General features: G+C 39.9%; 2 protein-coding genes across 2 annotated transcripts in view; one reads left to right on the forward strand and one right to left on the reverse strand.

Annotated features, from left to right (window-relative positions):
- Positions 1–22,092, forward strand: part of xrn2 (5'-3' exoribonuclease 2) — a 46,280-nt gene extending 24,188 nt beyond the window's left edge. The window contains exons 21-31 of the mRNA XM_044377103.1: positions 85–157; positions 680–763; positions 1,723–1,820; positions 5,160–5,239; positions 5,385–5,441; positions 6,516–6,584; positions 7,774–7,902; positions 11,422–11,540; positions 17,421–17,481; positions 19,520–19,706; positions 21,828–22,092. Of these exons, the coding sequence (XP_044233038.1) occupies positions 85–157; positions 680–763; positions 1,723–1,820; positions 5,160–5,239; positions 5,385–5,441; positions 6,516–6,584; positions 7,774–7,902; positions 11,422–11,540; positions 17,421–17,481; positions 19,520–19,706; positions 21,828–21,890 (1,020 nt within the window). The 3' untranslated portion in view covers positions 21,891–22,092. The remainder of the gene's footprint in view (positions 1–84; positions 158–679; positions 764–1,722; positions 1,821–5,159; positions 5,240–5,384; positions 5,442–6,515; positions 6,585–7,773; positions 7,903–11,421; positions 11,541–17,420; positions 17,482–19,519; positions 19,707–21,827) is intronic.
- Positions 21,964–25,689, reverse strand: nkx2.4b (NK2 homeobox 4b). Its single transcript, XM_044377104.1, has 2 exons — positions 24,479–25,689; positions 21,964–23,891 (listed from the first exon to the last, which is right to left on the reverse strand). The coding sequence occupies exons 1-2, from the start codon at positions 24,969–24,971 to the stop codon at positions 23,206–23,208; spliced, it is 1,179 nt and encodes a 392-aa protein (XP_044233039.1). The 5' UTR covers positions 24,972–25,689; the 3' UTR covers positions 21,964–23,205.
- Positions 25,690–26,437: the final 748 nt, after the last annotated feature.

Raw genomic sequence — 26,437 nt, forward strand, 5'->3', positions numbered from 1 at the left:
TAAGATCAGTTTCTAAAGGCCTACAATCAGCTGCTGCCTCGTCTTTTTTACAAGTTATAATAGTAAAGTCTTCCTTTGACACAGGATTCTTCCATCATTGACTTCTACCCGGACGACTTTGCCATTGATCTGAACGGCAAGAAATACGCCTGGCAAGGTGAGTCACTGTCCCGTTAAATAACACAGAATGTAAAGGAGAGATTTGTTCCAGCTAGTTCATGTCATTGCCTTGACTTAACACAATCACATCAACAGTATCACAACAACCTCCAACACAAAATATGCTTTAGATGATAGATGATTATGGTTGAGGTTTATGGTTTATTAGAGTTGGTCATGGACATGTTGCCTGAGAGGTAAAACCCAGGGCAACAAATTCCCAAAGTGCAGGTTGTGGAGCTCTTAAATTAAATGTAACAGTTAAATATTAGATGTGTGTATCAGGATTTTATATCAGAAAATACTTTACTTACAGCTGTAATGTTTGATCGTGCCAAATTTAAGTCAGTATGGCAAGAAAAAAAACACTTTTTCATACATTGTTATCACTCAGTGAGTGTTGGTTGGTGGCAAAAAATACTACAAGGGTTAGAAGTCCAATCAACAGTTTTGTAATTCGTATGTGAATGTCAACGTGTGGTTTGTTGATGATGTTCTGTATGTGTGCTGCTATCTGAAGGTGTGGCCTTGTTGCCGTTTGTGGACGAACGTCGGCTGAGGGCGGCTCTGGCTGACGTTTACGCGGACCTCACACCTGAGGAAGGTGAGCAGCTTTCCAACACTGACTGTTGCAGTGTGAAACTCCAGATTTCTTTTATAATGAAACGTACCTCTTGTAATGAAAAGTGGTTAGCGTGTGACATAGCTTTAATATTTCTGACTGACACTTGAATTTATTTATCAGCTTAAGTCTGTGAGGTTTGATATAAAACACAGACTGTAGTGGAAGAAGATGGACTTTGGGAGGTGGGAAGACATTGGAGGGCAAACTGGCCAGACAGGAAATGTTAAATAGTTTTGGTATCATTCAGTTAAATAGTCTCAGAAAAAAAATATCAAAACTCTGGTTCCAGCTTGTCAAATGTGTAGATTTTCTGGTGGTTTTCATTATTCTTCTATGATAGTGAACTGAATATCTTATAAGACAAAAGACGACATCTGGGGACGTCACTTTGGTCTTTGGGAAATAGTCACATTTTTCACTATCTTCTGACATTTTATAGACTAATGGAGGAAATAATCAGGTTAATCATTAATGAAAATAAATCAGTATAATAATAGCAAATCTTTTCTTTTGTTTTGTTTGTAGTTTTGAGCCACAACTTCTATCAGTTTCTGTGTGGTGACACGCTTTAGAAACAGAAGTTTGAGACAAATTTAAGACGCAACCTTCAGATATACTTTGATTGTACCAGCTGCTGTGACCACAGTTCAGAAAACAATTCAATTCACTGAAAACTGCCTCAAACTGTTTTTAATCATTCAGTATAATCATCATCTTAATAACATACTTTACTGTAGGCTCCTCATCTTCCCCTCTTCTTTCTTCCCTTCTTTCTTATGACTCTTCTTTCCCTTCTTCCTCCCATTCATCATCATCATCATCATCTTTCCTTCTTTATTCTCCTCTACCATACAGTCCAGTAAAACGAGTGCACCAGTTTCTCCCAGTAACCACTGGTTTCCTCTCTGACCACAGCTACTCTCTGTTCTCTATTGCAGTGAAAAGAAACAGCCTTGGAAGCGACGTCATGTTTCTCGGGAAGTCTCACCCGCTGTCCGACTTCATCCATGAACTTTACCGTGCAGAATCTCGCGAGGTAAAAAAAACAAAACCCAAACTTTACATTAACTGAAGTCCAAATTCCCAATAAGCTGATATATTACACAGATATATCTGTCTAACTTAAATCAAAAGCCATAATGGGATATAATGCATAACTTAAAGGTATTATGATATAGCAGTTAGTTATTAGTTATATTTTTGTTAAATATCTTTTACTGTGGTTTAATGTAACTGACACACACACGCAGTCAGCTGCTTTGTCAACTTAACACTTCTCTGTAATGATAGTCTTCTTCTGTGCTTCTGCAGATAAAACTTTTAATATCCAGTAAAGATCTCCATTTCTTTGCTGCATCATTCTGCTGCAGATGTGTTTGTGCAGCTGTGCAAATGTCGCCTGAGTTGAATTCAGTCCTGTTGATTTAAGCTTTTGTAAACCAGAGCAAAAGTAGTTTTGTGTCATGTTGTTTAGGCTTTGTGAATTGTATTGGCTGTACTTCGTCATGAACATGTCTCAGAAATAGAGCAGCAACTGTGAGCCTGAATAAGGTCTGATCAGGATCAGCTCAAACTAGATGGCACAGAGTGATGAAACTGTATAATTTAGAGCTGCAACTATTAGTCTATTGACAGAAAATTAATCTGCTATTTTGGTCATCGATTAATCGCTTTACATAATTCTAAAAAATGCCAAACATTTGATGGTTTCAGGTTCTCAAATTTGAGAATTTGCTGCTTTTCCTCATCTTACAGTATAGTATTATTTAATATCGTTGAGTTTTGGATTGTTGGTGAGACTAAATAAGTAATTTGATGACACAGCTTTGGGCTGTAGGAAGTTGTGATGGGCATTTTTCAGTTTCTTGATCTTTCATAGACCAAAACAATTAATAGATTACTTAAAAATAATAATTGAAAGATCAATCATTAAAAATCATCATTAGTTGCACCTCTTGTGTCGTCTTCATACAGACTTGGATTATTCATTTAAGTAATTTAAGCATTAGTATCACTCAGTGTTCATTACTCTCAAAAAATATTCGTACTACTGGTAACAAGATTAAAGGTCGGAATTGTTCATTATATTCCAAAGTGATGGACAGAACAAACACACTATTGTTGGCAAAATAATCTCACCTCAAGGTCCATCAGCTGCTTTGGAGCTATCTATCACATGGTCTTGGAGACCTTCTGCATCTGGGGTCAAAGATGGACTTGCTGCTCAGGTTTATGATTGCCAGACTTTCTTATTTATCAGAGCATCTATGGTGGATCGTGGTGCTTCCACTCCCATGGATTAGTTTCTCCCAATCCTTGTCGCCCCACCTTTGTGTCAATGGCCGGCGATTCGCGTAGTGGTTCGCAGCACTAAAGTTCTCACAAATACGGGAAGAGGAGAAGAAGAAGGGCCGGAGTCCAGATGAAGCGAAGACAGCTCTGGAGGCGAGGTGTTGTTGGAAAACAGCTCTGATCACCTCTGCTGAGCTTCGGCTCGGTGTATCCTGTTACTCTGTGGAATGACTTCCCTTTATCCGTGGTTGGGAATGTCAGACTCCCCTTTTTCTGACCTGTCTTCCCCGACCCTCTCAGTGACTTGATCGCCCTCCCCCATCCCCGGTTAGTGGAATCTACCTACACGATGGAGAGAGTCTCCGTCATCTGCACACCTTGCCTCATGGTGCACCCATGGGATTCTTCTGTTGACAGCCGGGTCTCTACATCTCTGAGAATGGCGTTACTGAATGTTCGCTCCATAGCAAACAAATCGTTGGTGCTAAATGATCTTGTCTTGTCTAAGAAATTAGACTTTCTGTTCCTGACTGAAACCTGACAGAGGGATATGAAACTCGGCCCTCTCATCGAGCTCTGCCCGAAGGATTACACTTTTATCAGCTCGCCCAGGATTTCTGGTCGCGGTAGAGGACTTACTGCCGTGTCCAGGATCCACTTTGTATGTCGCTTTGTGAGCATTGGGTCATTCTCTTCTTTCGAACTTCAAATGATTAAAGTCAGACGTTCTAATCCTTTTTACTGTATTTTAATCTACCCTCCGCCTGGCCCGAACTCATCATTTTTAATTGAATTCGCTGACTTTTTGTCCTCTGTCCTTAAGCTATCCAGTTTTATCATTTTTAACATTCATGCTGATGATGTTTCTGACAGTTTTGCCTCTAGTCTCACTCAACATGTATCAGGCCCTACACACAACTGAGGGCATACTTCTTGACCTTGTTTTTACTCTTGGTTTGAATATTAATTCTTTATTTTCCAAGGATCTTTTTATTACTGATCACAACTGTATTTTATTTGATTTGTTGTTTAATCTAGACTCTTTACCTTGCCGCTGTGTCATTAGCTCTCGCATTCCTGAACCACCTTTTTGCTGCAAAGCTCTCTGCCACTTTCCATTTAAACTCTGTTATACACAGTGATGATGACTACTGGCCCTTTATGAAGCCCCTCAGTTCAGCCTCTGTCTCTAACAGGCAGTCTTAGCTCCCGTCTCTTCAAGGCCACTCTCCGAATGAGCTCACTCTGTTCTGATTGGCCAGCTTCAAGAAGCCTGCCGAGGGGCAGCTGCATCAGAGTTGTGTTAAGCTACCACCGATGCAAACCCAACTTTTCCTGCTTCACTGCTTCATATTAAAAGCTTTAAACGACTAAATAATTGGAGACTTTCATTGTGAAGAATTTACAGGGAACAAAAGGTGTTCCTCATGGAATTAGCAGAGCTTCGTTAGCGGCGCTAAAAACTGTCGACACAACAACATATGGAGATATTCGGAGCTCTTTGTTCTGCAGATCAGTTAGAACGATGCAGGAAGGAATAGTACAAGCCGAAACGGCCACAGTGATGATGATGTTTGATGAAGAGCCGCAGACGACCAGTACACTCAACAGGTAAACTACTGGTTTTACTTCGCCGTGCTCTGTAATGGAAAAACACTCACAGCGTTCCAGCTCGATTTGAGTCATGACCCGACGTGACTATCTCCAATCAATGGAAAACACCGTAATGCTAGCGGAGCAAAGCAGTGAACTTGCGTTGTACGTGGGGCAGATCAATAAATCCGTCACAAACCGACATCGGCTCGGGCTGAAAGTAGAAAAAAATCATCGGAAACCAAGCATGCAGAGCAGTCTGAAGCCGGTGCTTTTTGGTCACAGGGATTACTTCTACATACGTTGACCTCATTATTTGACACTCGGGCCACGTTTAATAAGAACATCCGACATTGTAACATTATATATATCACAGAAATAGGAAAAGCATAATAGGTTCCATTAAATGACACCTTTGCTGCTGAATTGACACGTTTGAATCAATTCATGATTTATTTCTTGATATAAACTGCCCCTTTGTCTCCTTCAGGGCACTGAGATCCCTGCAGAGCTCTGCCACGGAATCCAAGGTACATTAAATCTTGATGACGACCCTATTCTACCAGATAAGTAAGGAACGCCTGCTTTATTCTCACTTTTGTATATTTTGTCCCATGTTTTTTAACACTAACCCCCTGAATGCGAGCTGGTCCGGTGTGACGACTCCGACCGGCTCATTTATTCATTCTTTTTGTTTTTGATGTTTATCCTTCAGGGCGGTGAAGTCGCCTATTCCGATGCTGCGTGACATTTCACAGAACAGTGCGATCGGGTAAGGACCATCTATCATCGTAACTGTCAAAAAACCAGAAGGAAAAGCATGAGAGTTGAACATTTTGAGATCTTATCTCAGAAACACTATTAACAAAATCACAACAGATAGGTCATGCTGTAGCAGCTGAACAGGCTGAATCCTCTTTAGTTAGACATAAAATTGAAAGTGGTTTGTTCTTGAGCTTTGATTTGATTGCATAAACTTCCTCTGACTGGAATAAAGGATGACTAGAGTGAAATGTTCAGATCAACATAAAACAAGACATAATTGATGTTAGATAGAAGAGGTTGGAAACCCAGGCAACAAATCCTTTTTTTTCAAACTTTTAATTAATGCTGCAACTTAGGATAACCAAATATCTATATATCTGTTCATAAGTTTTGATTGATTGTTTAATCTATAGAAATGCTCATCACAAGTTCCCAGAGACCAAAGTACACCCTCAAATGTCTTGTTTTGTCTGGCCAACAGTCCAAAATCCAAAGATTTGTGACGATATAGATGCAAATTCTCACATTTAAGATGCTGAAACCAGAGAATATCTAGTAGTTTTGCTTGAAAAATCCTAACTGTTGTCGATAAATTTCTACTGTAATGTGCTGGTTCATTGTAGAGACAGGTGTTCATAGTTTAATTACTTCCCTCTGCATAAGGAAAGTTGCTAATTGGAATCCCAGTAAATCTCAGCTGCCTCTACATGCAGCTCAAAATCAGAGTGCAGGACTTAAAAACGATGGTAAACAACAAAATATTCCATCCACAAATAAGCGGTTTGATAGCAGGTTATTTTTAGACTGGTCCCGGTGTTCACTGTGTGTATCTGTAAACCCACCCGTCATCAGTTATCAACCTTTCTTTGAGGGTGAACCTTTTTAGAAAATGAAAGTGACATAGACGAAGCAGTCTGAGAAGAAAATGATAATGCTTGATCACAGAATAATCCTCGTATCAACCGTCGCAAACTCTCACACAGTGGCGGAGTGTTGAAGGGGAGATTTTACTATTTTAAAAATGTGAGCTAATGGATTTCTCTTTGTCCCCAATTGAAAATGATTTTCTTGTACTTTTCAGAGTGCAGTTCAAGGATCCTCAGTATGCACAAGATTTTGTGTTCAAGGCGGTCCTCCTCGCGGGAGCCAAGTGAGGATTTTTTTTTTTCTTTTCTAAGCTTTATTTATCACAAAAATTCTTTGCTAAACATTTAAGACATTTTCTTTTCAGGTGTGGGAAGCTTTTCATTTTTTCGCTCCTTATTATTACGGGACAAAGCTGGTGCTTTTCACAATGTTCTCATTGTCAGTTAATCCCATGAAAAGACCAAAACCAGACCAAAACCGATTTTTGCTACTCTTGTCGGTGGCTCTCAGCCCCAAGGTCATTGATCCCTACTGAAGATACAAGTTTTTAGAAACAAGTCACAGTAACTTCCTAAAACAGCTGTAGCTTTTAGCAAATGTTACGCAAACAAGAGAATAGAAAATAGAGAAATAGTGCGTTTGTCGGGAACTATTTTCAGTGGTGAATGAATCCACATTTGGTGTTCCAGCAGCAGGACGATGTGTGAGAGTCAAAATAAACTACTGTGTGTGTGGTGATGAAGGAACATGTCACCCAGTGCATCGGTGTGACTTGTTTAGGTGTTTTGTTTTTTTTTTTTATAGTTTTTGGAGAACAATGGAGGTCTACAGCACAGAGGAATAAGATATATCAGACTTTATACACACACAATACTTGTTAGTAGATCAATTCATTGTTGTGTTTTCATGGGATTTGCTGACAAGAATATCATCAGAAATGTTTTTTTATACAGTCACATCAACCACCATATCATACCATATCATACCTTTCATTTGGGTATTTTTTCACATTTTGATATTCATTTGTTAACTTTTCACAACTTAAAATAAGATAAAACACAGTGGCAGCTCCTAATGTTCAGGAGAGATAACTTCAAATTTACATTTGTAGATTTTAAAACTTCTTGCAGTACGATATTACTGCTAACATTTTTTTTAACGTTTTACACAAAAGAAAAAAATTCTCTTTTTAAAATGCTCACTTGATTCTGTTTTACACATATTAAAGTTTTCCTTCACTGCTTCCTTTGGACAGATTTCTCACCAGTTTTTGGTACCCGACACTGTCACTTTATGTTTTAATCATTTAGAAAGGAATTATTAAGTGAATAGGATCAGTCTGATGACTTCAGATTACTTTTTTTATTCAATATTTTTAATGATATAAAACAGAAAGACACGTCAGCTCTTTGCATGGGTGAAGCAGCAAATGTTAAATGTTTCAACTTTTGTCCGTCTGTTTCTTCTTCCAGGATGCCCAATAAAGTCCTGAAACCTGGGGACTGGGAGAGGGGGAACAGGGAACCATGGAGACCTCAGCTAGGCTTCAACCCAAACAGACAGCAGGCTCACCTGGACCAGTCCGGCTTCAGGGCTCTGGGGTAAGTTTCTCTATGTAATACTGTTGACTGTAAAAACATATCTATGTATCTGTCCAACCACAGGCTCTGGTATCATTCCTGTTATTCCTGTTTGGACAGAAGGCAAAGAATTTACCGTATTGGCTCAAATTTTTAAATTTTCATGCAAGTCTGTCATGACTATAATTATATTTCTGGAAAAAGTGTTTTGAACAACGAAAAAATATCCACAAAAAGCAAAATTTTAAGACTTTTGTTTGTCATTCGCAATACAAATGTCACCCTTATGAAATTATGTCGCACTCTGAAAAAACAGATCAATAAATGTTTGTATTTATCCATTTTTCACAGCTTAATAAACAGCCATAAACATATAAAACTCTACAAACACACACCTGCCTCTGACGCATCTCGCGGGGTGTGATGATATAATTTTATGGTGAGCCGTGTGAAACAATGGCCGTTGATTCTGCGGTGACTCAGTGTTCAGATTTCGTAGAGGAGTACAGTATTTTAAAATGGAAAATGTGTTTAAATGTTTTGTGTGTGTCCCCCCCCCCGCTAACGGTCCCCATTAACCAGCCGTCCTTGATTATGATCTAAGCGCTCTCCTCCACACATTGATATTATCATTAAGGAAATGTGAATAATTGAACATCTGGCTCGGTCCGACTGTAGCGTGTTTGGGAATTAATTATGCACGGATTTGAAGAAACACAATGTATTCCTTTTTTTTTTTTTCTTCTTTTCCAGCTAAACTAAGTCGTTAATTCAGTAATTCAGGCAGTTATGTGCCTTGATGGGGCCAAACAGGCAGGTGCTCAGAGGATGGTGAGCAGGAAAACCTGGAGAAGAAAAAGGATCTTTTTTTTTCTTTGTTGTTGCTTTTCATTTTTAACCAAATGACTGCTCTGTATTAAGTGTAGTTTGGGGACGAAGCAATAATGAACTTAATACCTGATGATATCCACCACCTATGGAGACTTCTATGTAATCACAGCTACAGAAACAAAAAAAAACCTAACTGGTTCATATTTTATCATCTAACCCTCTTATGTATATAATTCATGCAAACATCAATAACTTTAGATTTTGAGACATTTTTGTGTAGTTTAATCACCAAACAGCATTAGTTTACATTACTTGTAAGAACTGATCAATGTCAGGGTGTCTCCAGGTCCTAAAGAAGTCTTTAATGTCTTTAATGTCAAGACCTTTTTGATAAGTCACAGTAATAAAAGTACAGGTGTAACTGATTAATGTAATAATGGCTGAATTCCATTTAGCTGCGTTAGTTTCAGGGTTCTGGTATTGATTATGCCAGCTCATTGTCATTGTTTACTTGGACACTTAGTTTGTCTACACAGAATAAAGTTTCTTCATTCTTTACATCATATTAGACAAGTATAAGAGAGTAAAAATCTTAGGTTTCAGCTTCCCGACAATGCAGTAATGAGAAAAAAACTACATTAAAGTAAATGATAAAAACAATAGTAATGAGAGTATAAACAACAAGAAGGGTACAAAAACAACAGAAGCGTTTAAGCTGTTTTCTTCAGTCGTCCGTCTCGCAAACATCTGACGGAACAGATTTGTTTTTGGGTTTTTTTTAAGATGACTTTTTTGGGTACTTTTTGCGTTTTATTGGACAGTTATTGGCAAAGAGGCTGACAGGAAACAAGAGAGAGATGTGGATATGTGGCTTGCACTATCAGCATGTAACAATGACCCAAAGTGTATTTTTTACATTTGTAACTACAGTAGTTGTCTTGAGAATACGGGTGACCTACACTCAGCACTATTTTACTTAAATCGATCCTTGAAGGTCAATAAACCATAACTGAGTTTAGTTTCTATAATAAACTGACCTGATAAAGAAATAAAAATATTTCTCGTCATATGAGCTCACCACCGACAGGTTTAATTATAGGGGTCCAGTGCACAGGTAAGGGTCTTGGCTTGCTGACCCTTGTCTATAAAAAGCTATCTCTTGGGAAGGAGCTGGAGTTGGTGCAGGAGGTGGAACGGTAGCAACTCCACACACAGCAACATCTCTGGAGCCAAATGCCTGAGTGCTGCTGTGTCTGAGTTTCCTGACTATTGTTTTTGCCTGTGTGCAGAACAAAAGTTGAGGCCTTCTCTGAGTCTCTGGGAAGGGTCCTGAGGAGTGGTCTGGAGGAAAACTGGAGTGGGGTGATCAGCAGGAACGTCCTGCCTGATCTTATCTTGAGTGGTGTTTTGTTACATGGGGACGTATTACACATAAATGTTAGAACATCAGGTAGTTCATAAGTGTATCTGGTACCAGAAGACTGAACATATTTACATGTACAAGTCAGGTTATGCAGTCCATTGAAAAGGACCCTGACAAATAAAGTGCAGAGTTGTCCAACAAAAACGTTGAACCAGGTCAAGACGCATAATACAACAGACTCATCCTTGGTTTGATGCCAGCCAGGGACCTTTGTTGCACGTCATCCACCTCTCTCTCCCTGCAGTTTCTCTCTGTATTTCAATTCAATTCAATTTTATTCATATAGCACCAAATCATAACAAAAGTTCTCTCAGGGCACTTTTCATATAGAGCAGGTCTAGACTGTACTATTTAATTTACAGGGACCCAACAATTCTCCCATGAGCAGCACTTGGCGACAGCGGCAAGGACAAACTCCCCTTTAATGGGAAGAAACCTCAAGCAGAACTGGGCTCTAGGTGGGCGGACATCTGCCTTGACCGGTTGGGTTGAGACAGAAAAGTGGGAGGGTGGGATAGGGAAGCATAATAACAACAATACTAACAATAACAACAAAAATAATAATAGAGATGACTAGTAATAATAGAGAAGGTGCAAGGCTGGACCACGCTGTCATCACTCAGGTTCACAAAAACTCCGGGGAAGTAGTCAAGTTAGTAACATGCATTAATGGTTACATTATTAAGTCTAGGCCTATAGCAGCATAACTAAGGGCTGATCCAAGGCAAGCCTGGCCAGCCCTAACTATAAGCTTTATCTTCTGTATCTTGACTGTATCTTCTGTTACCCAACCGGATATTTGTAACGTCAAGCAAACATGCACACATTATTGGTAGACTTCATTGTAACGTGAGCGCTTTATTTCTACTGTTTACCTCGTCATAGTTGAAACAAAAGATAAAAAGATTACCGCTGCGGTAACTTTCCGGAGTTACAGTCTTGTCTCATAACATTATTAACTTCTGCGCCATGGTTTGGCTTCTGATCTTGGGTGGTATTTCATGGTCGGTACCTGAAGCAACACAACCATGAACGCAGCCTCTTGCGAAGTTTTAATGAAGGCGAGTTTCATTCTGAACACCTGCTGTTTGAATTGACCCTTCGAGGCCTTTCTACCCCGACAAGAAGAGGGAGGAAAACCGACTACCTGGAATTTCTGTGGAGATAAACATGTTTGTGTAGAAAGATGATGAACATTTTCTCAAAATGTGGGAAGCTTGTTGAAAGAATGTGTTGTTGTGAATTAGATTTTACAGCACAGCTTTTTTTTTTTTGTCTTTCTTCAGTCACAATCTGAACAGGAACCAACGTGGCGGAGGTCAGTACAGCAACACCCCGCCGCCAGGCAACTACAACCAAGGAAACTACCGTCCTTCACACAGCGGCGGCCACCAGCCCTTCCAACGTAAGAAACGCACACATATATACACACACATCTGACACACTGATCTACAGTAGATAGTACCGCAGATTAACATAGGACTCATTTTATTAGACATAAACATTTTTATATATATATATATATTATGTAATGATGATGATGTACATCTTGTTGGGTTTTGTGTGTATATACAGTACCAGTAAAACAATTTGGACACACTTCACACATTGAAGTGAATGGGAAGTTGTGTCCAAACTTTTGACTGGTACTGTGTATAGTAGCAAAGCAAAAAACATCATCTCAGCTCAACAGACTTTGAAGGTGAAATTGGATGATTTTGGCTAAAAAAAAATGTTAGTTTCAGGTGAAAGCTTCAGAAAAAGCAACCTTTGAGTAACAAAGGCGAAGAATAAACTTTCAGACTCATTGGATGAACTGTTGGATTCACAGCTTTAGTTTTATATTGACCAAGGCAAGATGATGCTCTGTGCTGCTCATCAATCCAGTCCTATTAACTCTGCAGATTTATTGATAATTAAAACAATCATGTTCATTTCTCTTGTCTGAAACAAAGATCATTTGCAGTTTAAGTGCAGGTCTGAACCTATCGTCTAACTATCTTATAACCTATATTAGCAGTAAAATAAATGAATAAACCCATAAACTACTCTACTAGTTTATGACCATCACAGCTTCATCAGCAGCTGGTTTAGATGATCCTTTTCCTTATAAACAGTGGAAACATGAACACAAAAGATGATGGAAAAAAAGACAAATGGATATGTGTTGTTATTAATTCACTCAGAGGAAATTGGACACTTTTTATAACCAGCTGCCAAACCGTCCCCTTTTTAAGACACAAATAATTGTGTTATATGATTAAAAAGCTCCTTTTGTTCGTCACACGAGGGATGGTTGAGCGGCACAAATGGTCACATATGGAGGCAGAATCTCTTTCCCAGCTCCTAATCACGGTCTGTGCTCGGCCCCGGCCTCGGCCCCGCGGTCCTCTGCCAGCTCTTCTCCAGTTTGACTTTGATGTGCCAATTTGCAAGTAGATGAATAATCTCATCTGCCCACTGATAGCGTGCGGGGGAGTCGCGGCTATTCCGCTGGCACTTGATGCAAATAGGGGTTTTTGGCTCCTCCGGATTGCGGTAGCACCTCCCCTGGCCTCTGCTGCTCCTTCTTAATGTTAAACTTTCCAATTAGTGGTCCAGGACAGCCTTTTTATCTCTCTCTCTGTATTTTTTCCATCATTTGTGGGAGAAATAGTTATTTTAATAAATGGGAATTATTGTAAATGTTGAGCTTGTTTCTGGTGACGAAGGATCAACTGAAGTACCTGGAACAGAAATGTGTCATTATTGAAGGTAGCGTTTATATTCAATTTGATTTTTGCTGATTTTTCTCTTTTTAAAGTTGTGAACCTTTGACTTTTTCATCGCGTGATGACAGTTGGATGCTAAAATTTGATCTAAAATAAGATTTAGCTACCAACCGATGAAATGATTCAGCTGTTTTAATACAACAAATGACTCAGGAGATTCTCTGATTCCAGCAGGAGTCCGTTTAACATTGATGTTGGAAACATGGACGAACCATAATATTGGCGTCCCTAGGAATGTGATTATCCAGACAAGTAGGCCTTATTCTGCAGCAGGAGGCCAGAAGCTTGCTTTTGTCCAGATAACACTTTCTCAGGGACAATCCTCTGCTTGGCCAGTAATCACCGCAGGCTTTGCTCCACTAGGCTTTTGTGGGGGTTTTTTTGGGAGGGAGGGTGAGGTTGGGGGGGGGTTGCTGATTAGCGTTGTGGGAGACCAGGGCCGGTAATGAGACTGTCGAGTGGCTCCGCTGGACACAGTGGCCCCCTGTGATAAAAGCATCCGGGAGGATCCCGTTTGATTGGGTGTATGATGCGCTCTGAAGAGGGTTGAAACCAAAGTTAACTTCCCCCTTTTAACAGCGCCGCTACCTCCTGCAGTGATGTGTCAACACGCTGCCTCTGAAACATACTGCGGGGCTTTGTGCACTGCAGCCGGACCAGCTGGTGTTTAATAACCAGCCGGGGGAGTCTCTGCTGGTGGCCATTATTGTCTTGACACACACTGACACCAAATTTTAACCAGGGCAGCAAAGTAACGGTTTCATCCAGCGGCCACAGTGGCTGATAAGCCTCCAAAACTCCCCAGCCACTTCAGAATAACAAATGCACACAATAGCTGCTCACACTGGCTGGTGGACCAACTTCAATAACAAGGAGTCACCAAATACATGTGGCCTTTGAAAGTCCTTTGAAACATTATCTTTACTATGATTTGATGCTTCTGAAGACTTAAGTTTTGTTCTGAACTCTGCATCTTGTTGGAGTTTCTCATCAGAGTAGATTAATTTATACACACTGATACATTTGAGATGTTTTGCTTATTTTGTTAATTTTTAAAAAGGGTTTGGTAGAAAAAGATTCCTCAATGTGTCGGAAAAAAGTAGAGCTATCAATAAGTCGATCTGCAGAATGAAGAGAATCAGCAACTATTTTGATAATTGATTAATTGTTGGTCATTTTTTTAAGCAAAAATGTCCAAACTTTGCTGGTTTCAGCTTCTCAAATGTGACGATTTAATGATTTTCTTTGTCAAACATCATGGTAAACTGAATATCTGGGTTTTGGACTGAAACACATTAGTATTGACACTGATTTTTAACGTTATCTCCCTCAGCCACCATTCATCCAAAGGTTTTAATCTTTTATAAAGTTGTTTCTTGGCTCGTAAACCAGTGGAGAAGAAGAAGCTGGTGAAGTCTTTGGGAGTCTGTTGGTCTGCTTTGTCCAGCAGAGAGAAAAGTTACAGTCCTGCTTCTGTTATCAGACCTGAGCCGGCTGGACGGGGAGCTGAGTCAAATAGTCGCTGAACTAATTGAAAAGAGGTGGAGAGAGACGTTTAGTTGTTTAGCGCGGTTGTAATCCCTGCATTAATACAGTGGACGCAGCGTGTTTTAAGGATTTAAAGCGTAATCCTTTGTTGGCTTTTGTCTGCTGCAGACTGGAGGTCTATACACTTTCAGATCATTGTTAATTAAGGAGATTGACAGGTGTCCACTTGTAATTCTCTCCTTTGAGTCATCGCTGGCGATGAGGAAAAGAAGACCAGTGTTGTGGAGTTTATAATTGGAGCCCAACTGGGTGGTCCACTTAAAGTTTGTTGGTGGAGGAGATAATCAAACATGAAAACTGAATGACAAAAACAAAATGATAATGCGCCGACAGCAGTCCGCCTGCTGGCTGGTAATTGTGAGCTTTACTACTTTCTGCAGCCGTCAGCAGAGAACTGGTGGAATATTTCCTACTTGACTTTTCTGTTTCTTAAACTGATTATTTTAGTTTTTTCTTCTGTTTTAATGATGTTCATGAGTTCCAAGATGTTAAGTCTCCCATTAGTTTCCCAAACTCTTAGATATTTGATGAATATCAGTTATCGGCTGGTCCAACATGATCAAGGCTCCTTTCAGTCCAAAGATCTTATTTCCTTATTGTTTTTTTTCCCATTTAATTGCTCAATAATAACATTTAATGTAAATTTACAGGTTTTTCTCTTTGTGTCCAATGATGGTCTCAGTGTAAAGGCTTTTATGTCCAAGGAAGCAAATTGTAGAAACTGGGTGTTTTGGGAGTTTATAAATTTACAGAATATCAGTACAAATGTATCCATTGTGTTAGTTTTAGGGACTTTAACACAGAATGTCAACTGGAGCTGGACAGTAAGAGAAAAACAAGACCAAAGGTGCTTCTCAATCTGCTGAGAAGTTCTGTTCCAATTCAAAGTCCACATCTAGCCAAGTACAGTCCAGATGACTAAACGTATACTTGCTCCAGCTGTGTTATTGAGGATACATCAGGAGCTGTCTGCATGGACTTGGAACAGCCAAGTATCCCAAAACGCATTTCGCACCAACCGGCAGCGATGGTGGAGATTTTGAGCCAGGCTGAAAACTGTTATTATATCACTTTATTAAGTTTTCATATTTTCAGGCAAGAAAGTAATCATTTAGATTCCCAATATGTGGTCAATTCATCCAAGTAGTGCCTATTTCGAAAAGTTTTCGAAGACGTGAGGAGCCGCTGGCCGCTAGCAGCCCGACTCCTGAGATGATCGGCCGTTCAACGTGTCGTCATACCGGGTAGAACAGTCTGATCTCGGTTTTTATTATAGCTACATTACAGACTGAATATCACAGTTCACTGCGTCTCACTGTCCATTTCGGGGGGGTTTTTTTGAGGAAAAACTCTGTTAGTGGAGATTATTTTGTCACAGTACAGTCAGGTTGTTGTGTTGAAGTGTGATCACCAGAGCTGAACTGATGTTGTCAGTAAAAACGCTGCTGTTCTAGTTGAAAATGATCGTACTGCGTCCTCTCGTCCTCTGGAGTTCGGTTGAACTTGCTTTACTTTGTATTGAGAAAAGCTTTAAAATTCAGCAGCCATGCTAGCAGTTCTATGAGCTAAATGGTAACGTCGGCATGCTAACATGTTCACAGTGACAAAGCTAATATGCAGATGTTTAGCAGGTATCATGTTTACTATGTGTTGGCACATCTGATGATTAGCGCTCTAACTAATGATTGTTTTCATCGTCGATTAATCTGCTGATTATATTCTCGATAAATCTTTTTAGTCTGTCAGAAGAAAGTGAAAAATTCCATCACAATTTCTCCAAACCTACTTCAACATATTCAAAAATGTTGTTTTCTTCGATCAAAATCCAAAAATATTCAGTTTATTCACATATATGACAGACAAAAGCATCAAATAGTCACATGTAACAAAGTTTGGCTGGAAAAATGACTGAAAGGATCAATCAATTATCAAAACAGTCGATGATAAATTTTCTGACGACTGATTAATCGATCAGTTTCAGCTCTACCGACGATAAACAAACTACCAATACATTAAGCAGCCCTGATATCCACACAGTGTTGTCTACCAGCAGCTTAAAAACACAAATACCAGTTTACAGAAGCTAACGCTGCTATCAGTCAAATCTAAAAATTTCTTCCAGCGACTCCTTCTCAGGTTTGTAAATGTGAGCCTCTGGTCCTTTTCCCGGCACCCTTCACCCACCCTGAGCCGAGCCACTCAGCAGGCCTGCCCCTATAAACAAACAAGTCCGCGGCTCGCAGCTGGTCATCGCCTTGGCAACAGTGAATCTGGAAGAAGCCGTTCACTCCTCTTTTTTTTTTTTTTTTTTTTTAAGTGTGTCTTTGTGAAGGGCTTGCAGCGATGGAACCGGGGTACTTGAGGCGTCCACAATGCTGCCGGCTGAATGCTTATTTCATTTTCTGAACAAAAAAATGCAAATGCAGCGCTCCCGCTCTCCCCCCTCGTCTACGTTCCCCCTCCACAGCCCGGCCATGATTCCACATTTTGAAAGAGCTTAATTTTATCATGACAACTGATTCGTTCTGTATCCATGACAGAAATTAAATAGTTGGTGTTATTCTACTTCTTCTCCCCCCCACCCCCCCCCCCCCACCCCTTTTTTTTTATCTCCCAGGTTAAAGCCGACATGAATTGGGTTAATTAGTGTACATGTTTAATGTCAGATCCTTCTAGTTTTGGCTTCCAAACAATCAACATGAAGGATTTTCTCAGGTTTCATCACAGTTAAAAAGTCGACTCTATTGATGTGAGTTACTTCCTCAGGTTTTTATGATCCTGATGAGTATTTAAACTTGAAGCACGTGTCGAAGTAAAACATCAAAAACAACAACCTGCTTCTTTCTGCAGGTTTCATATTTCGTAGTTATATCGTTTTAAAACAAAGTGTTGTGTTTGCTGAGAGCTCTCTGCTTCCGTAAAACTTCAAACCTCTTCTGAACATGTTGGTCTTTTGTTCTCCGCAGATTCCAGGCAGAACAGTTTGCTGGGAGCGCCTCCTTCCTTCCACCAGCCCCAATATCCAAGGTGAGTCTGGCCGGTTTACCGGTCGTCACGGCAAGTAAAGTTCAGTTAACGTGTCGCCGTTTAACCTCTTGGGTTCAGCTGCGTCGGCGCCTATATGGGAAGGATCATTACTTTTCATGGTTTAACTCCAAAATAGTGTTTTGTTAAATATGTCAGCCAAGGACTTGATCCAGCACTCTATAGAAAGCACACAGTTGATTTCATTCTGTACCTTTTTTAATGTTAGAAAATTATTATTTTTTTTCTCCCAACAAAGCTTCCTCTTTACCTTCCAACAATGACAGAACTGTGTGTGAATTAAACATGTCAAGGCCCTGCTCCGCGGTTATTGTAGCTCGACTCCATCTGAATCTAAACCTCGAGAGCTCCTCGTTCCTCTGTCGGGGTGGGGGGGTGGGGGGGGGGGGGGTCCGTTTCTGAATTAAGATTTTTTCCCCGTCGCTCTAAAACAAATTTCTCTCGAGGAGGTTTGTGCAACTTAATGAGGCATCACTAATGCTGCAGGAGGCTGCGTCGTTTCCCCGCGCCGCGGCCAGCCGAGTCCACACAGACCGGCTATTGATTCTGGCTCCAGACCTCTCCAAAGTCCTAATCAACTTCTATGGTTCAACTTTTCAGGCCCATTGTGGCTCGGTGTCACGTCGGGTCAGTAGTTATTAGCGGCGACTGAAAACAGTTTCTTTAACTACTCAGGACCGGACCGAATGAAAATGCAGGAGGAACTTGGATAGAGAGAGAGAGGGGGGGGGGGGGGGGGGGGGGATTATGGATTCCAGCGCTCGGTTAAGTCCAGGCGTCGGTCAGAGTGTGACATGGTTCAGTAATGAGGGATGGGGCTTCTTCTTCTTCTTCTTCTTCTTCTTCTCTTTATTGTTGCCAAGCAGAGACTTTTTAATATCACCGCTGGACCGACACATTGTCCGCCGGCTCGTCGCACCGCGGCCGCCTCGTTTCAGGGACGAGTGTCGATCCGAGCCGTATGTGAATATGCTTCATTTCATACTCGCGCGCGTCGACGTTAAGTCATCTGTGAGGAGAGGCCGTTTCATCCCTTTGAGAGCTCCATCCCCTCCGTAAACGCCAGTCGATGGGGGGGTTTTAGTTGAGGTCACTTCAAAGCTGAATCAAAGGCCGTCTCTCTCTCTCTCTCTCTCTCTCTTTTTTTTTTTTTTTTCTGAATCAGGAAGTCCAGAATTGAAGTGACCGTTGGCAGGGAGTTCCTCCAAAAAAAAAAGAGAGAAAAGAACAATAAATCTGAACTTCTGAGGCGGAAAAATCAAACCTGCATTTGTTTTTTATGTTTTATTTGAGGAATAAATGCAGAAAAACTGTTTAACAAGGATCAAAAGTTGGTCAGATTTTTAATCTTTAATTATTTGATTAAACTTTTTCTGATCCAAAATGTAACTTTGCCCAATTTAAAGTGTATTTTATTTACACAAAGATCTTTTCAGGGCTGCTACTGACTCATCTTTTGATTTTTGATTAATCCTTTAATTTATGAAACATCAGAAAATGGAGAAAAGCGTCTTCAGATGTTTTACTTTGTTTGACAAACAGTCCAAAACAGAAAGATATTCAGTTTATAATGATGTAAAACAGAGAAAACTCTGATATTTTATTGGCACTCGTATCAAAAAATTTGAAGTATAGTTTTATTTCTACATTTAAAGAGTAAAAAACCATCTGGATGACCATTAAACTAAAACCTGTGTTTGATCCGTGCACTCTTGGTCCATTAAGTCAGTTTGGACTGTCAGCACGTGTTAACTTTAGTGTAAAATCTCATATTCATCAGAAATGAATTAAAAGGTTTCAACTCACTGTAACACTTTATAACGACCTCACTCTCATGAATTAAGCAGTTTTAACCTGTGGAAAAGTATTTCTAACTAGATAATAAATTCTTATTTTATTATCGGTTAAGTTCAGCAACAGATGTTCCAGTTCAGATAAAAAAAAAACTCAACATATAAAATATCTGTATTGATTTTTGGACTCAGGAGTTAACAGATTGTGGATGTGTTGGTGTCTCCAGGCAGCAACAGTACAACAGAGGCGGGGGTCACGGCTGGGATCGGGCCATGCAGTCGCAGCAGTCGTCGTATCAGCACAACATGAGCCGCGGACGGGGAGGGGCGGGGCCAGGCAGCTACCAGCAGCGCTACGACCAGCGTAGAGACGACTGGCACGAGCGCAGGGACGAACGGGGACAACAACACCAGGTAAACACGCAAACAAACAAACCCTGACGGTTACTCCGAGATCTCACTGTAAGAAAAACAAAACAAAAACAAACAGGTCTTTGTTCTGACGAGCTGTGGGCGGAGCTAAAGTTGATCAACTAGTCTTGTCCTCTAGTAGGTTGAAACGTTTTTACACTTTTAATCAGTTGGTCTGACAAAGTTTGAAGCTTCTTGTAGCTTAAACTTCTCATGCAGTTTGGATTTTCCTGCCTTTAGTCTTTATTAAACAAAGACCATGAACAAGAGATGATTTATGTCAGATTTAGCTATTAGCTCATATCCGTCTCCCTGAGAGGTTACACAGAGATTTCTTCTTCTTTCTTCTTAATCAAAAACCTAAAAAAAAGAATCTGATGATGCTGAAAAGTTCACTCAACTTTGTGGGAAAATCCTTTTAAGATCGTTTCATTTGTAGTGTGAAAACATTATAAATTAACTTTATTACTTTATTGTAAACAATCTGTAAATGTTTCCTGTTGAACATCAGGATTTGTTTTCATTCAGGACTGAAGTTAACGATGTTTCTCATTATCCATTAATCTGCTGATATGATTTTCTTCAGTAATTAATGTTACGGTAAAAAAAAAAATGCTCATCACAATTTCAAAGCCCCAAATAAACATCTTCAAATATCTAAACAACAGTAAAAAACCCAAACATTTACTGCAATAAAAGACTCAGAAATGCAGCAAATTCTCTCTTTTCAGAACCAGAAACAATCACATATTTGGCATTTTTGCTTATAAATGAGTCAAACATGTATTTGATAATCAAATAGTTGCAGCTCTGTTTTCATTCATTCTGTCAAAGATCATAAACTCATTAAAAACTGATGTAAAAAAGGTTTTAAACTGTTTTAACAGTCAAACACTTTTCACTGCTTTGATCATTTTGAACTGATGTCTCAGTTTTATTCAGTGTTATTAAATTACTAAAACTCTCCAATAAAACTCATCCAACTGTGTTCGTGCAGACTTCTGATTGGTCGTCAGCCGCTTTCAAATTTTGAATAAAGAGATTCAGATTATTTCATAATTTAACTTGCGGTTTTAAAAAGTTTTTAAGTGGAATCTGACTTACAAAAGTCAGTGTCAGGAAACTGATGAGTCAGCAGGATTTTATTCTGAAATGAAATGAAGAGACAGAAAACTTTGATTTCAAACTCCAGCAGCTGGTAAAAAGCTGCTCCTGTTGAGTTTCGTTTGTTTTATTTAGTTTAAACTGAACAGTCTGATATTGACCAGTTAAACCAGTGAAGAGTCTGCTGATGGTTTTGGTTTTATTTGTCCAGGTTTTGATTTCAGCCAAATACAACAAAGATGAAAGAAATTTAATTTGTGATGCTGCAACGATTAATCGATTAGTCGCTTGACAGAAATATTGATAATTGAATAATCATAATTTTTCAAGCAAAATGCGAAACAATCACTGATTCAAAAATTAATGACTGTAAATGTAATATTTTGGAGTTTTTGGACAAATGAAGACATTTGATGACGTTTCTGTTGACTCAGGATTTTATGTTTGTTTTATCAGTTTTCTGATGTTTTATCGCCCAAATAATGAATCAATTTACCATAAAAGTCAGATTAATAAATAATAAAACATAATTGTTAGTTGCAATCGTAGTTCACAGCCTTGAAAAATGACATTAAATCTTTCTTTCTAGAAGTGTTACTGTGGATACTCCTCTGATAATTCATCAGGACTTTTTCTTCTATAGAAAGTAGTTTTAATCATTTTTAAAAATCTTGTACTTTGGGTGAACTGAACCTTTAACGGGGCTGCTCGGTGGACAAAAAAAAAACAACACATTTTCAAAATAAAATATGTTTACGAGTTTGATAAAGGTTTCAGTTCCTGTGTGTTTATTTTTAAAACCTCCACAACCAACGAAATATCCAAAATTTAGAGTAAAAAACATCAAAAACCACTTGTGTTTTTACTTTATATTGAAATAATGTGATGATAAAATGATATTTCAATCATTTTGGCAAAATGTATGTAATTGATTTGTTTTATTTAAATGTTTCAGTTCATGTCTATAATGATTATAAAGCTGTAATATTATTTCAAACGTGTTATTTTTGTGTGTTTCAGGGCTACAACTCGGGCAGAGGTTACCCTCCTCCTCCTCCCTCCAGAAGATACAACTGGAACTAAAACTCACTGTCTGTTGGACTTTACTATTTCTAGAGGAAACGTCATCTTTTTTTCATTTTATTGTCGTCTTGTACAATGAAAACAATTTTTTTTTCTTTTTATTCTACTTTAAAAAAAAAAAAAAAGGCTTATTAGGTAACCTGTGATTTTTAAGATGATCGCCTGTAAAACTTGTAAAATACAAGTGAGTGTTGAGCTCTAATGTCCCAGTTTGTTTACTTCTGAGAGAAATGATTCATGTGTTTTAAAGAAAATGTGAAATGAAAGAAAAAAAAAAAAACCAAACACTGATGTTGAGATTATATTTGTTTTACAGAAATATGTCTTTTATCTTCAGGTAAAAGGAAATTATTTTTAAAATAAATTCGACTCTAAATTCAGAAGCAAAAAAACATTTTAAAATTATGTTTTAATAAATTTGCAAAAAAAATAATTAAAAAAATCAAGATTTCTTCACAAAAAGAAAAGTGAACATCTTGAGTTGTTTTTAGATTGAACTGCAGCAGGTTTTACTGCAGAATATCTGAGATATGGAGCTTTTTTTTTGTTTTGTTTTTGTTTTTTGGTGAATATTTGGGAACATTAAGCGTCACACATCCCGTCTTTATACCGGAGATTCACACCTGCTGTCAATTATTTTTTTGAAAACACAGAAAAATAGAAAATGTTTGCTTCAGGCTCCACAGAAAAAAGAAAAAAAAACGGTAAAATGTCCAAAATGAAAATATCATTTATTCAGTCGTGGAAACAAATTAAAATCAACTTTAACAAAGAAAAATTGTTTGACTTCCTTCTAATTATTTCTCGATTTGTGAAATTTTAAACGGCTGTAAATGTCTTTTTTTTCTCTCACACCGGCCTCTATTGCTTCACCTTGTATCACATAGAAACCTGCAATAATTTAATTGGTGGTAGAAGTCAGCGGGAAGCACAGTGAGCTTCCTCAGTCTCCGCTCTCACGGTTCAGATTTTGTGTTTTTGTTTCCTGACCTTTTAAACGCAGCAGCGATCACATCTGTCAACAACAAATATTTCGCCTTGAAGAGGGAGAAAGTAATAACATTATCAGCAACATTCAGCCCAGGTTCAAGCCTTTTAATATACAATTTATTTTTGCACTTTAATGCCCAAAAACCACTGAGCCAAGTGTTTTTTTTTTTTCAGTCCCGGTGTGCGTAAAGGAACCAGAGCTTTACGCACGGAAACATATATATATATATAAAAAAAAACAGTCCTCCAGCCGGTTCTCCCAAAAAATCCAACCCGGGAATGACATCCCACAGGCCCGATCCCGCCTGTCAACATGCCGGTATCCCTACCAAGTTCTCCCGTATAGTAAATTGGAGCCGATCATGCTGTTGGTGTACTCAATGAGCGCCGCGTCCGTCTGGGTCATGTTGATCTGACCGTGCAGTCCCATCGGCGGACTGGGGGACAAATCCTCCAGCTCCTCCGTGGACGACAGCTGGTTCACCTGTTGCTGCTGCTGCTGCTGCTGCTGTTGCTGCTGCGGGGTCGCGTTCAAGACCTCACCCGAGCTGCTCTGTCGGTTCTCGGTCTGGTTGGAGCCGCTGGAGTCGGCCCTGCAGGCCTTACCGTTCTTGGAGAGGACCGGGGAAGCGGAAGAGGAGCGGCGGCTGGTGGCGCACAGGCCTCCGCCGCCGCCTCCGCCGCTTCCGTCCTGCTGCAGCTGCTGGGTAGCTTTGTCTTTAACCTGCCGCTTCAGCTTGTAGCGGTGGTTCTGGAACCAGATCTTGACCTGGTTCGGGGTGAGGTGGATCAGCCCGGCCAGGTGCTCCCTCTCCGGGGCTGACAGGTACTTCTGCTGCTTGAAGCGCCTCTCCAGCTCGTACACCTGCGCCTGAGAGAAGAGAACCCTCCGTTTCCGGCGCGGCGCGGCGTGAAGCGTCACCATGGACTTGGCGGTGGAGTCCATCCCGGCCAGGCTGCCCACCATCCCGGACATGTTCATCCCGGCGGAGGGGCCCATGAATCTGGAAACTTAAGAGGAGCAATAATCAAGACGAACTCAGTGAAGAGTTTAAAGTCAAGAAAACATCAAACATCATTTATCAGCAAACATCCGGTTCTTCCAGTAAAATGCTGATGAATTTAGAGCCTCTTTGAAAAAAATAATACATTTAAATTTTTGATTAAAGTACATTTAGAAATAAGTAAAAATTAACGGAAAACAAGTTCACCTCTTGCTTTTTACTATAAAAGTTTCCGGGTTATATCCAATCAGGCCCATCAGTAAAAATATGAACTATTAATTATTAACGGCTTAAAATGAATGTTGATATTAAGACTTTACAATATAGACACTTTATAGTCAGTTTATTGTGATATAAATGGCATTAATTAGTGTAATTACGCACTTTAAATAACGATAAACTTTGAAAATTACATTGCTTTAAAAGCTTAATTCTGAAAAGGCCGGATGTGATTGTTTAAACACACTTTAGAAACATTAAAAAAATAAAACCTATCGTTCATAAAAGTGAGAGGCCGAACTATCAGGCCACATTTTCTTTTTTTTTTTTTTTTACAGAATTTAAAAACAAACTTTTAATTCAGACTCTTCTTACTTGTCGGGTATCTGGGCTCCGGGTTGCTGTACCACGCCGCCGCCGCCGCCGCTCCTCCGCTCCTCACCGTCTCCTGGTACGACGGCAGGTCTCCGACGTTCCCGATGCCGCCGTTGCAGAACCCTCCGACGGCCCCGGAGAACTGTGGCACCCCGTGGGACACATGATAGGGCCCTCCGGGGCCCAGAGCGGCGGCCGCTGCGGTGGCCGAGGCTGAGGAAGAGGAGGAGGATGAGGATGAAGAGGAGGAGGACAGGTGGTGATGGTGATGGTGGTGGTGATGATGGTGGAGATGAGGTGGCTGATGTTGTTGCGGCTGCTGTTGATGCTGCATACCCGGCTGGGAGACTTGCTGCTGCCGGTAGGCGCCCAGCGGGGTCCCGAGGCTCCCCGCAGCGGGATCCATACCTCCAAACCTCCGGTAGCTGTCCTCCATCGGGCTCAAAATGTCTGTCACTGAGAAGGGAGTGGAGTGCTTTGGGCTCAAGGACATGGTGCGGCCACCCCCCGTGCCCTCCGGTGTGCGCTGCTGCCTCTGGCTGGATGCGGTCGGGTCTGTCCGGCGTCCCCCTCCCTCCCTCCGGGCTTCTTGCTGCCTCTGTCTCCCTGGGAAGAAGTCCAGCTGATCGGCTGCAGGAGGAGACGAGTTGCCCTTATCCCGCTGGACTCAGACACCAACACATGGAGGGGCGGAGCGACGCCAGCTCAGCAGCCAACAATGACAAGTGACATGACAGAGGTAAGTGGAGAAAATGGTTTGGACCTACTTTCTTCTTCTTCTGCTGCTGCTGCTGTTTGGTTGGCAAGGTTTGACCAAAGCAAGGCGCGCGTGCAGACAGAAACCTCAAATTCCTTCAAACTCACAGATCTGTCTGATGGAGAATTATTATTAAAGTGCATTTTCTTTTTGAAACAACCTCACATACATCATCTAAGTGTATTAAACATTACTGCAATCCGGTCTTAATGAGCTGAAATCAGCTGTCAGGCCACCAACTGTTAGATGGTCATTATTATCGATATTAGAAGAATATTTTCAGGTAATAAAAGATGTTTTCCTGTCTCAACTTCAGTCTGACATCTTGTTTTCTTTGTCAGATACATTCAGAAGTTTTTCGCTCTAACTTGTCTGTTGTCTCAGTTTCATTTCCAATTATGCTCGGATGGATCTGAACGGCTGCTTGACCGGAAGCTTCAGTTACAGGTTTCTATTCTGCAGGAGTCACCGGATACTAACTTTACTCTTTATAAAGCTTATTCGAGTTTCTTCCTGCAGAGCAAACTGAGAAAAGTGAAATGTTTGTTATGTGGAGTTAATTAATTCTAATGTTTGATTTAAACTCTCTTGTCAACAAACATGGCGCTAAAAAACGCTTTGTTTACGTTTTTCTGTGATATTTTAATTGTTTAACTCGATATTAACTCAGAACCTGACTGACAAACAGCAACTCTTCACAATCTGCAACAAGCAAAGTTCACACGATAAAAAGTTGCCGCTTTAAAACAGAAAAGCTCATGAAAAATATCAAATGTTTTACTTGTGACGTTTCATGTATGAAGATATTGAACAGTTTTCATTTATTTGCCTTTAAACGCATATTTTCTTCTTCTACGCTGAGTTATCAGAGTGAATTTCTGTTTTTATTTCTACGCAAATTAGTATTTCATTTAGAAGGCCTGTTTATGCTCTATAGCCTAATGACCTCCTAAATATTTATGTATTATTATTTATTTAATTTAATCTAAGGCCCAGTGCATGTTTGTAAAATGTTTATTATAGTTTCTGAATTGTATAATATTCCTTTAACATCTAAATTACATTTTACTAGTTATACTTATTTATAATTATTGTGCTTATTTATTATCAATATACGTCTGTTTTATTCTAACGAGAGTTTAAAGGAACATTACACATAACTCCAAGAAAAAATATAATTTCTTGACTCATTTTCGTAAAAC

The sequence above is a fragment of the Thunnus albacares genome, chromosome 16, assembly GCF_914725855.1.
Source record: "Thunnus albacares chromosome 16, fThuAlb1.1, whole genome shotgun sequence".
Taxonomy (NCBI): Eukaryota; Metazoa; Chordata; class Actinopteri; order Scombriformes; family Scombridae; genus Thunnus; species Thunnus albacares.

Bases quoted from the DNA above. Each gene is read 5' to 3' on its own strand.
- nkx2.4b (XM_044377104.1), bottom strand. From the start codon at position 24,971: ATGTCCTTGAGCCCAAAGCACTCCACTCCCTTCTCAGTGACAGACATT. The intron at 23,892-24,478 runs GTAAGAAGAGTC...GCTCCTCTTAAG, and splicing joins GGAGCCCAGATACCCGACAA to TTTCCAGATTCATGGGCCCC.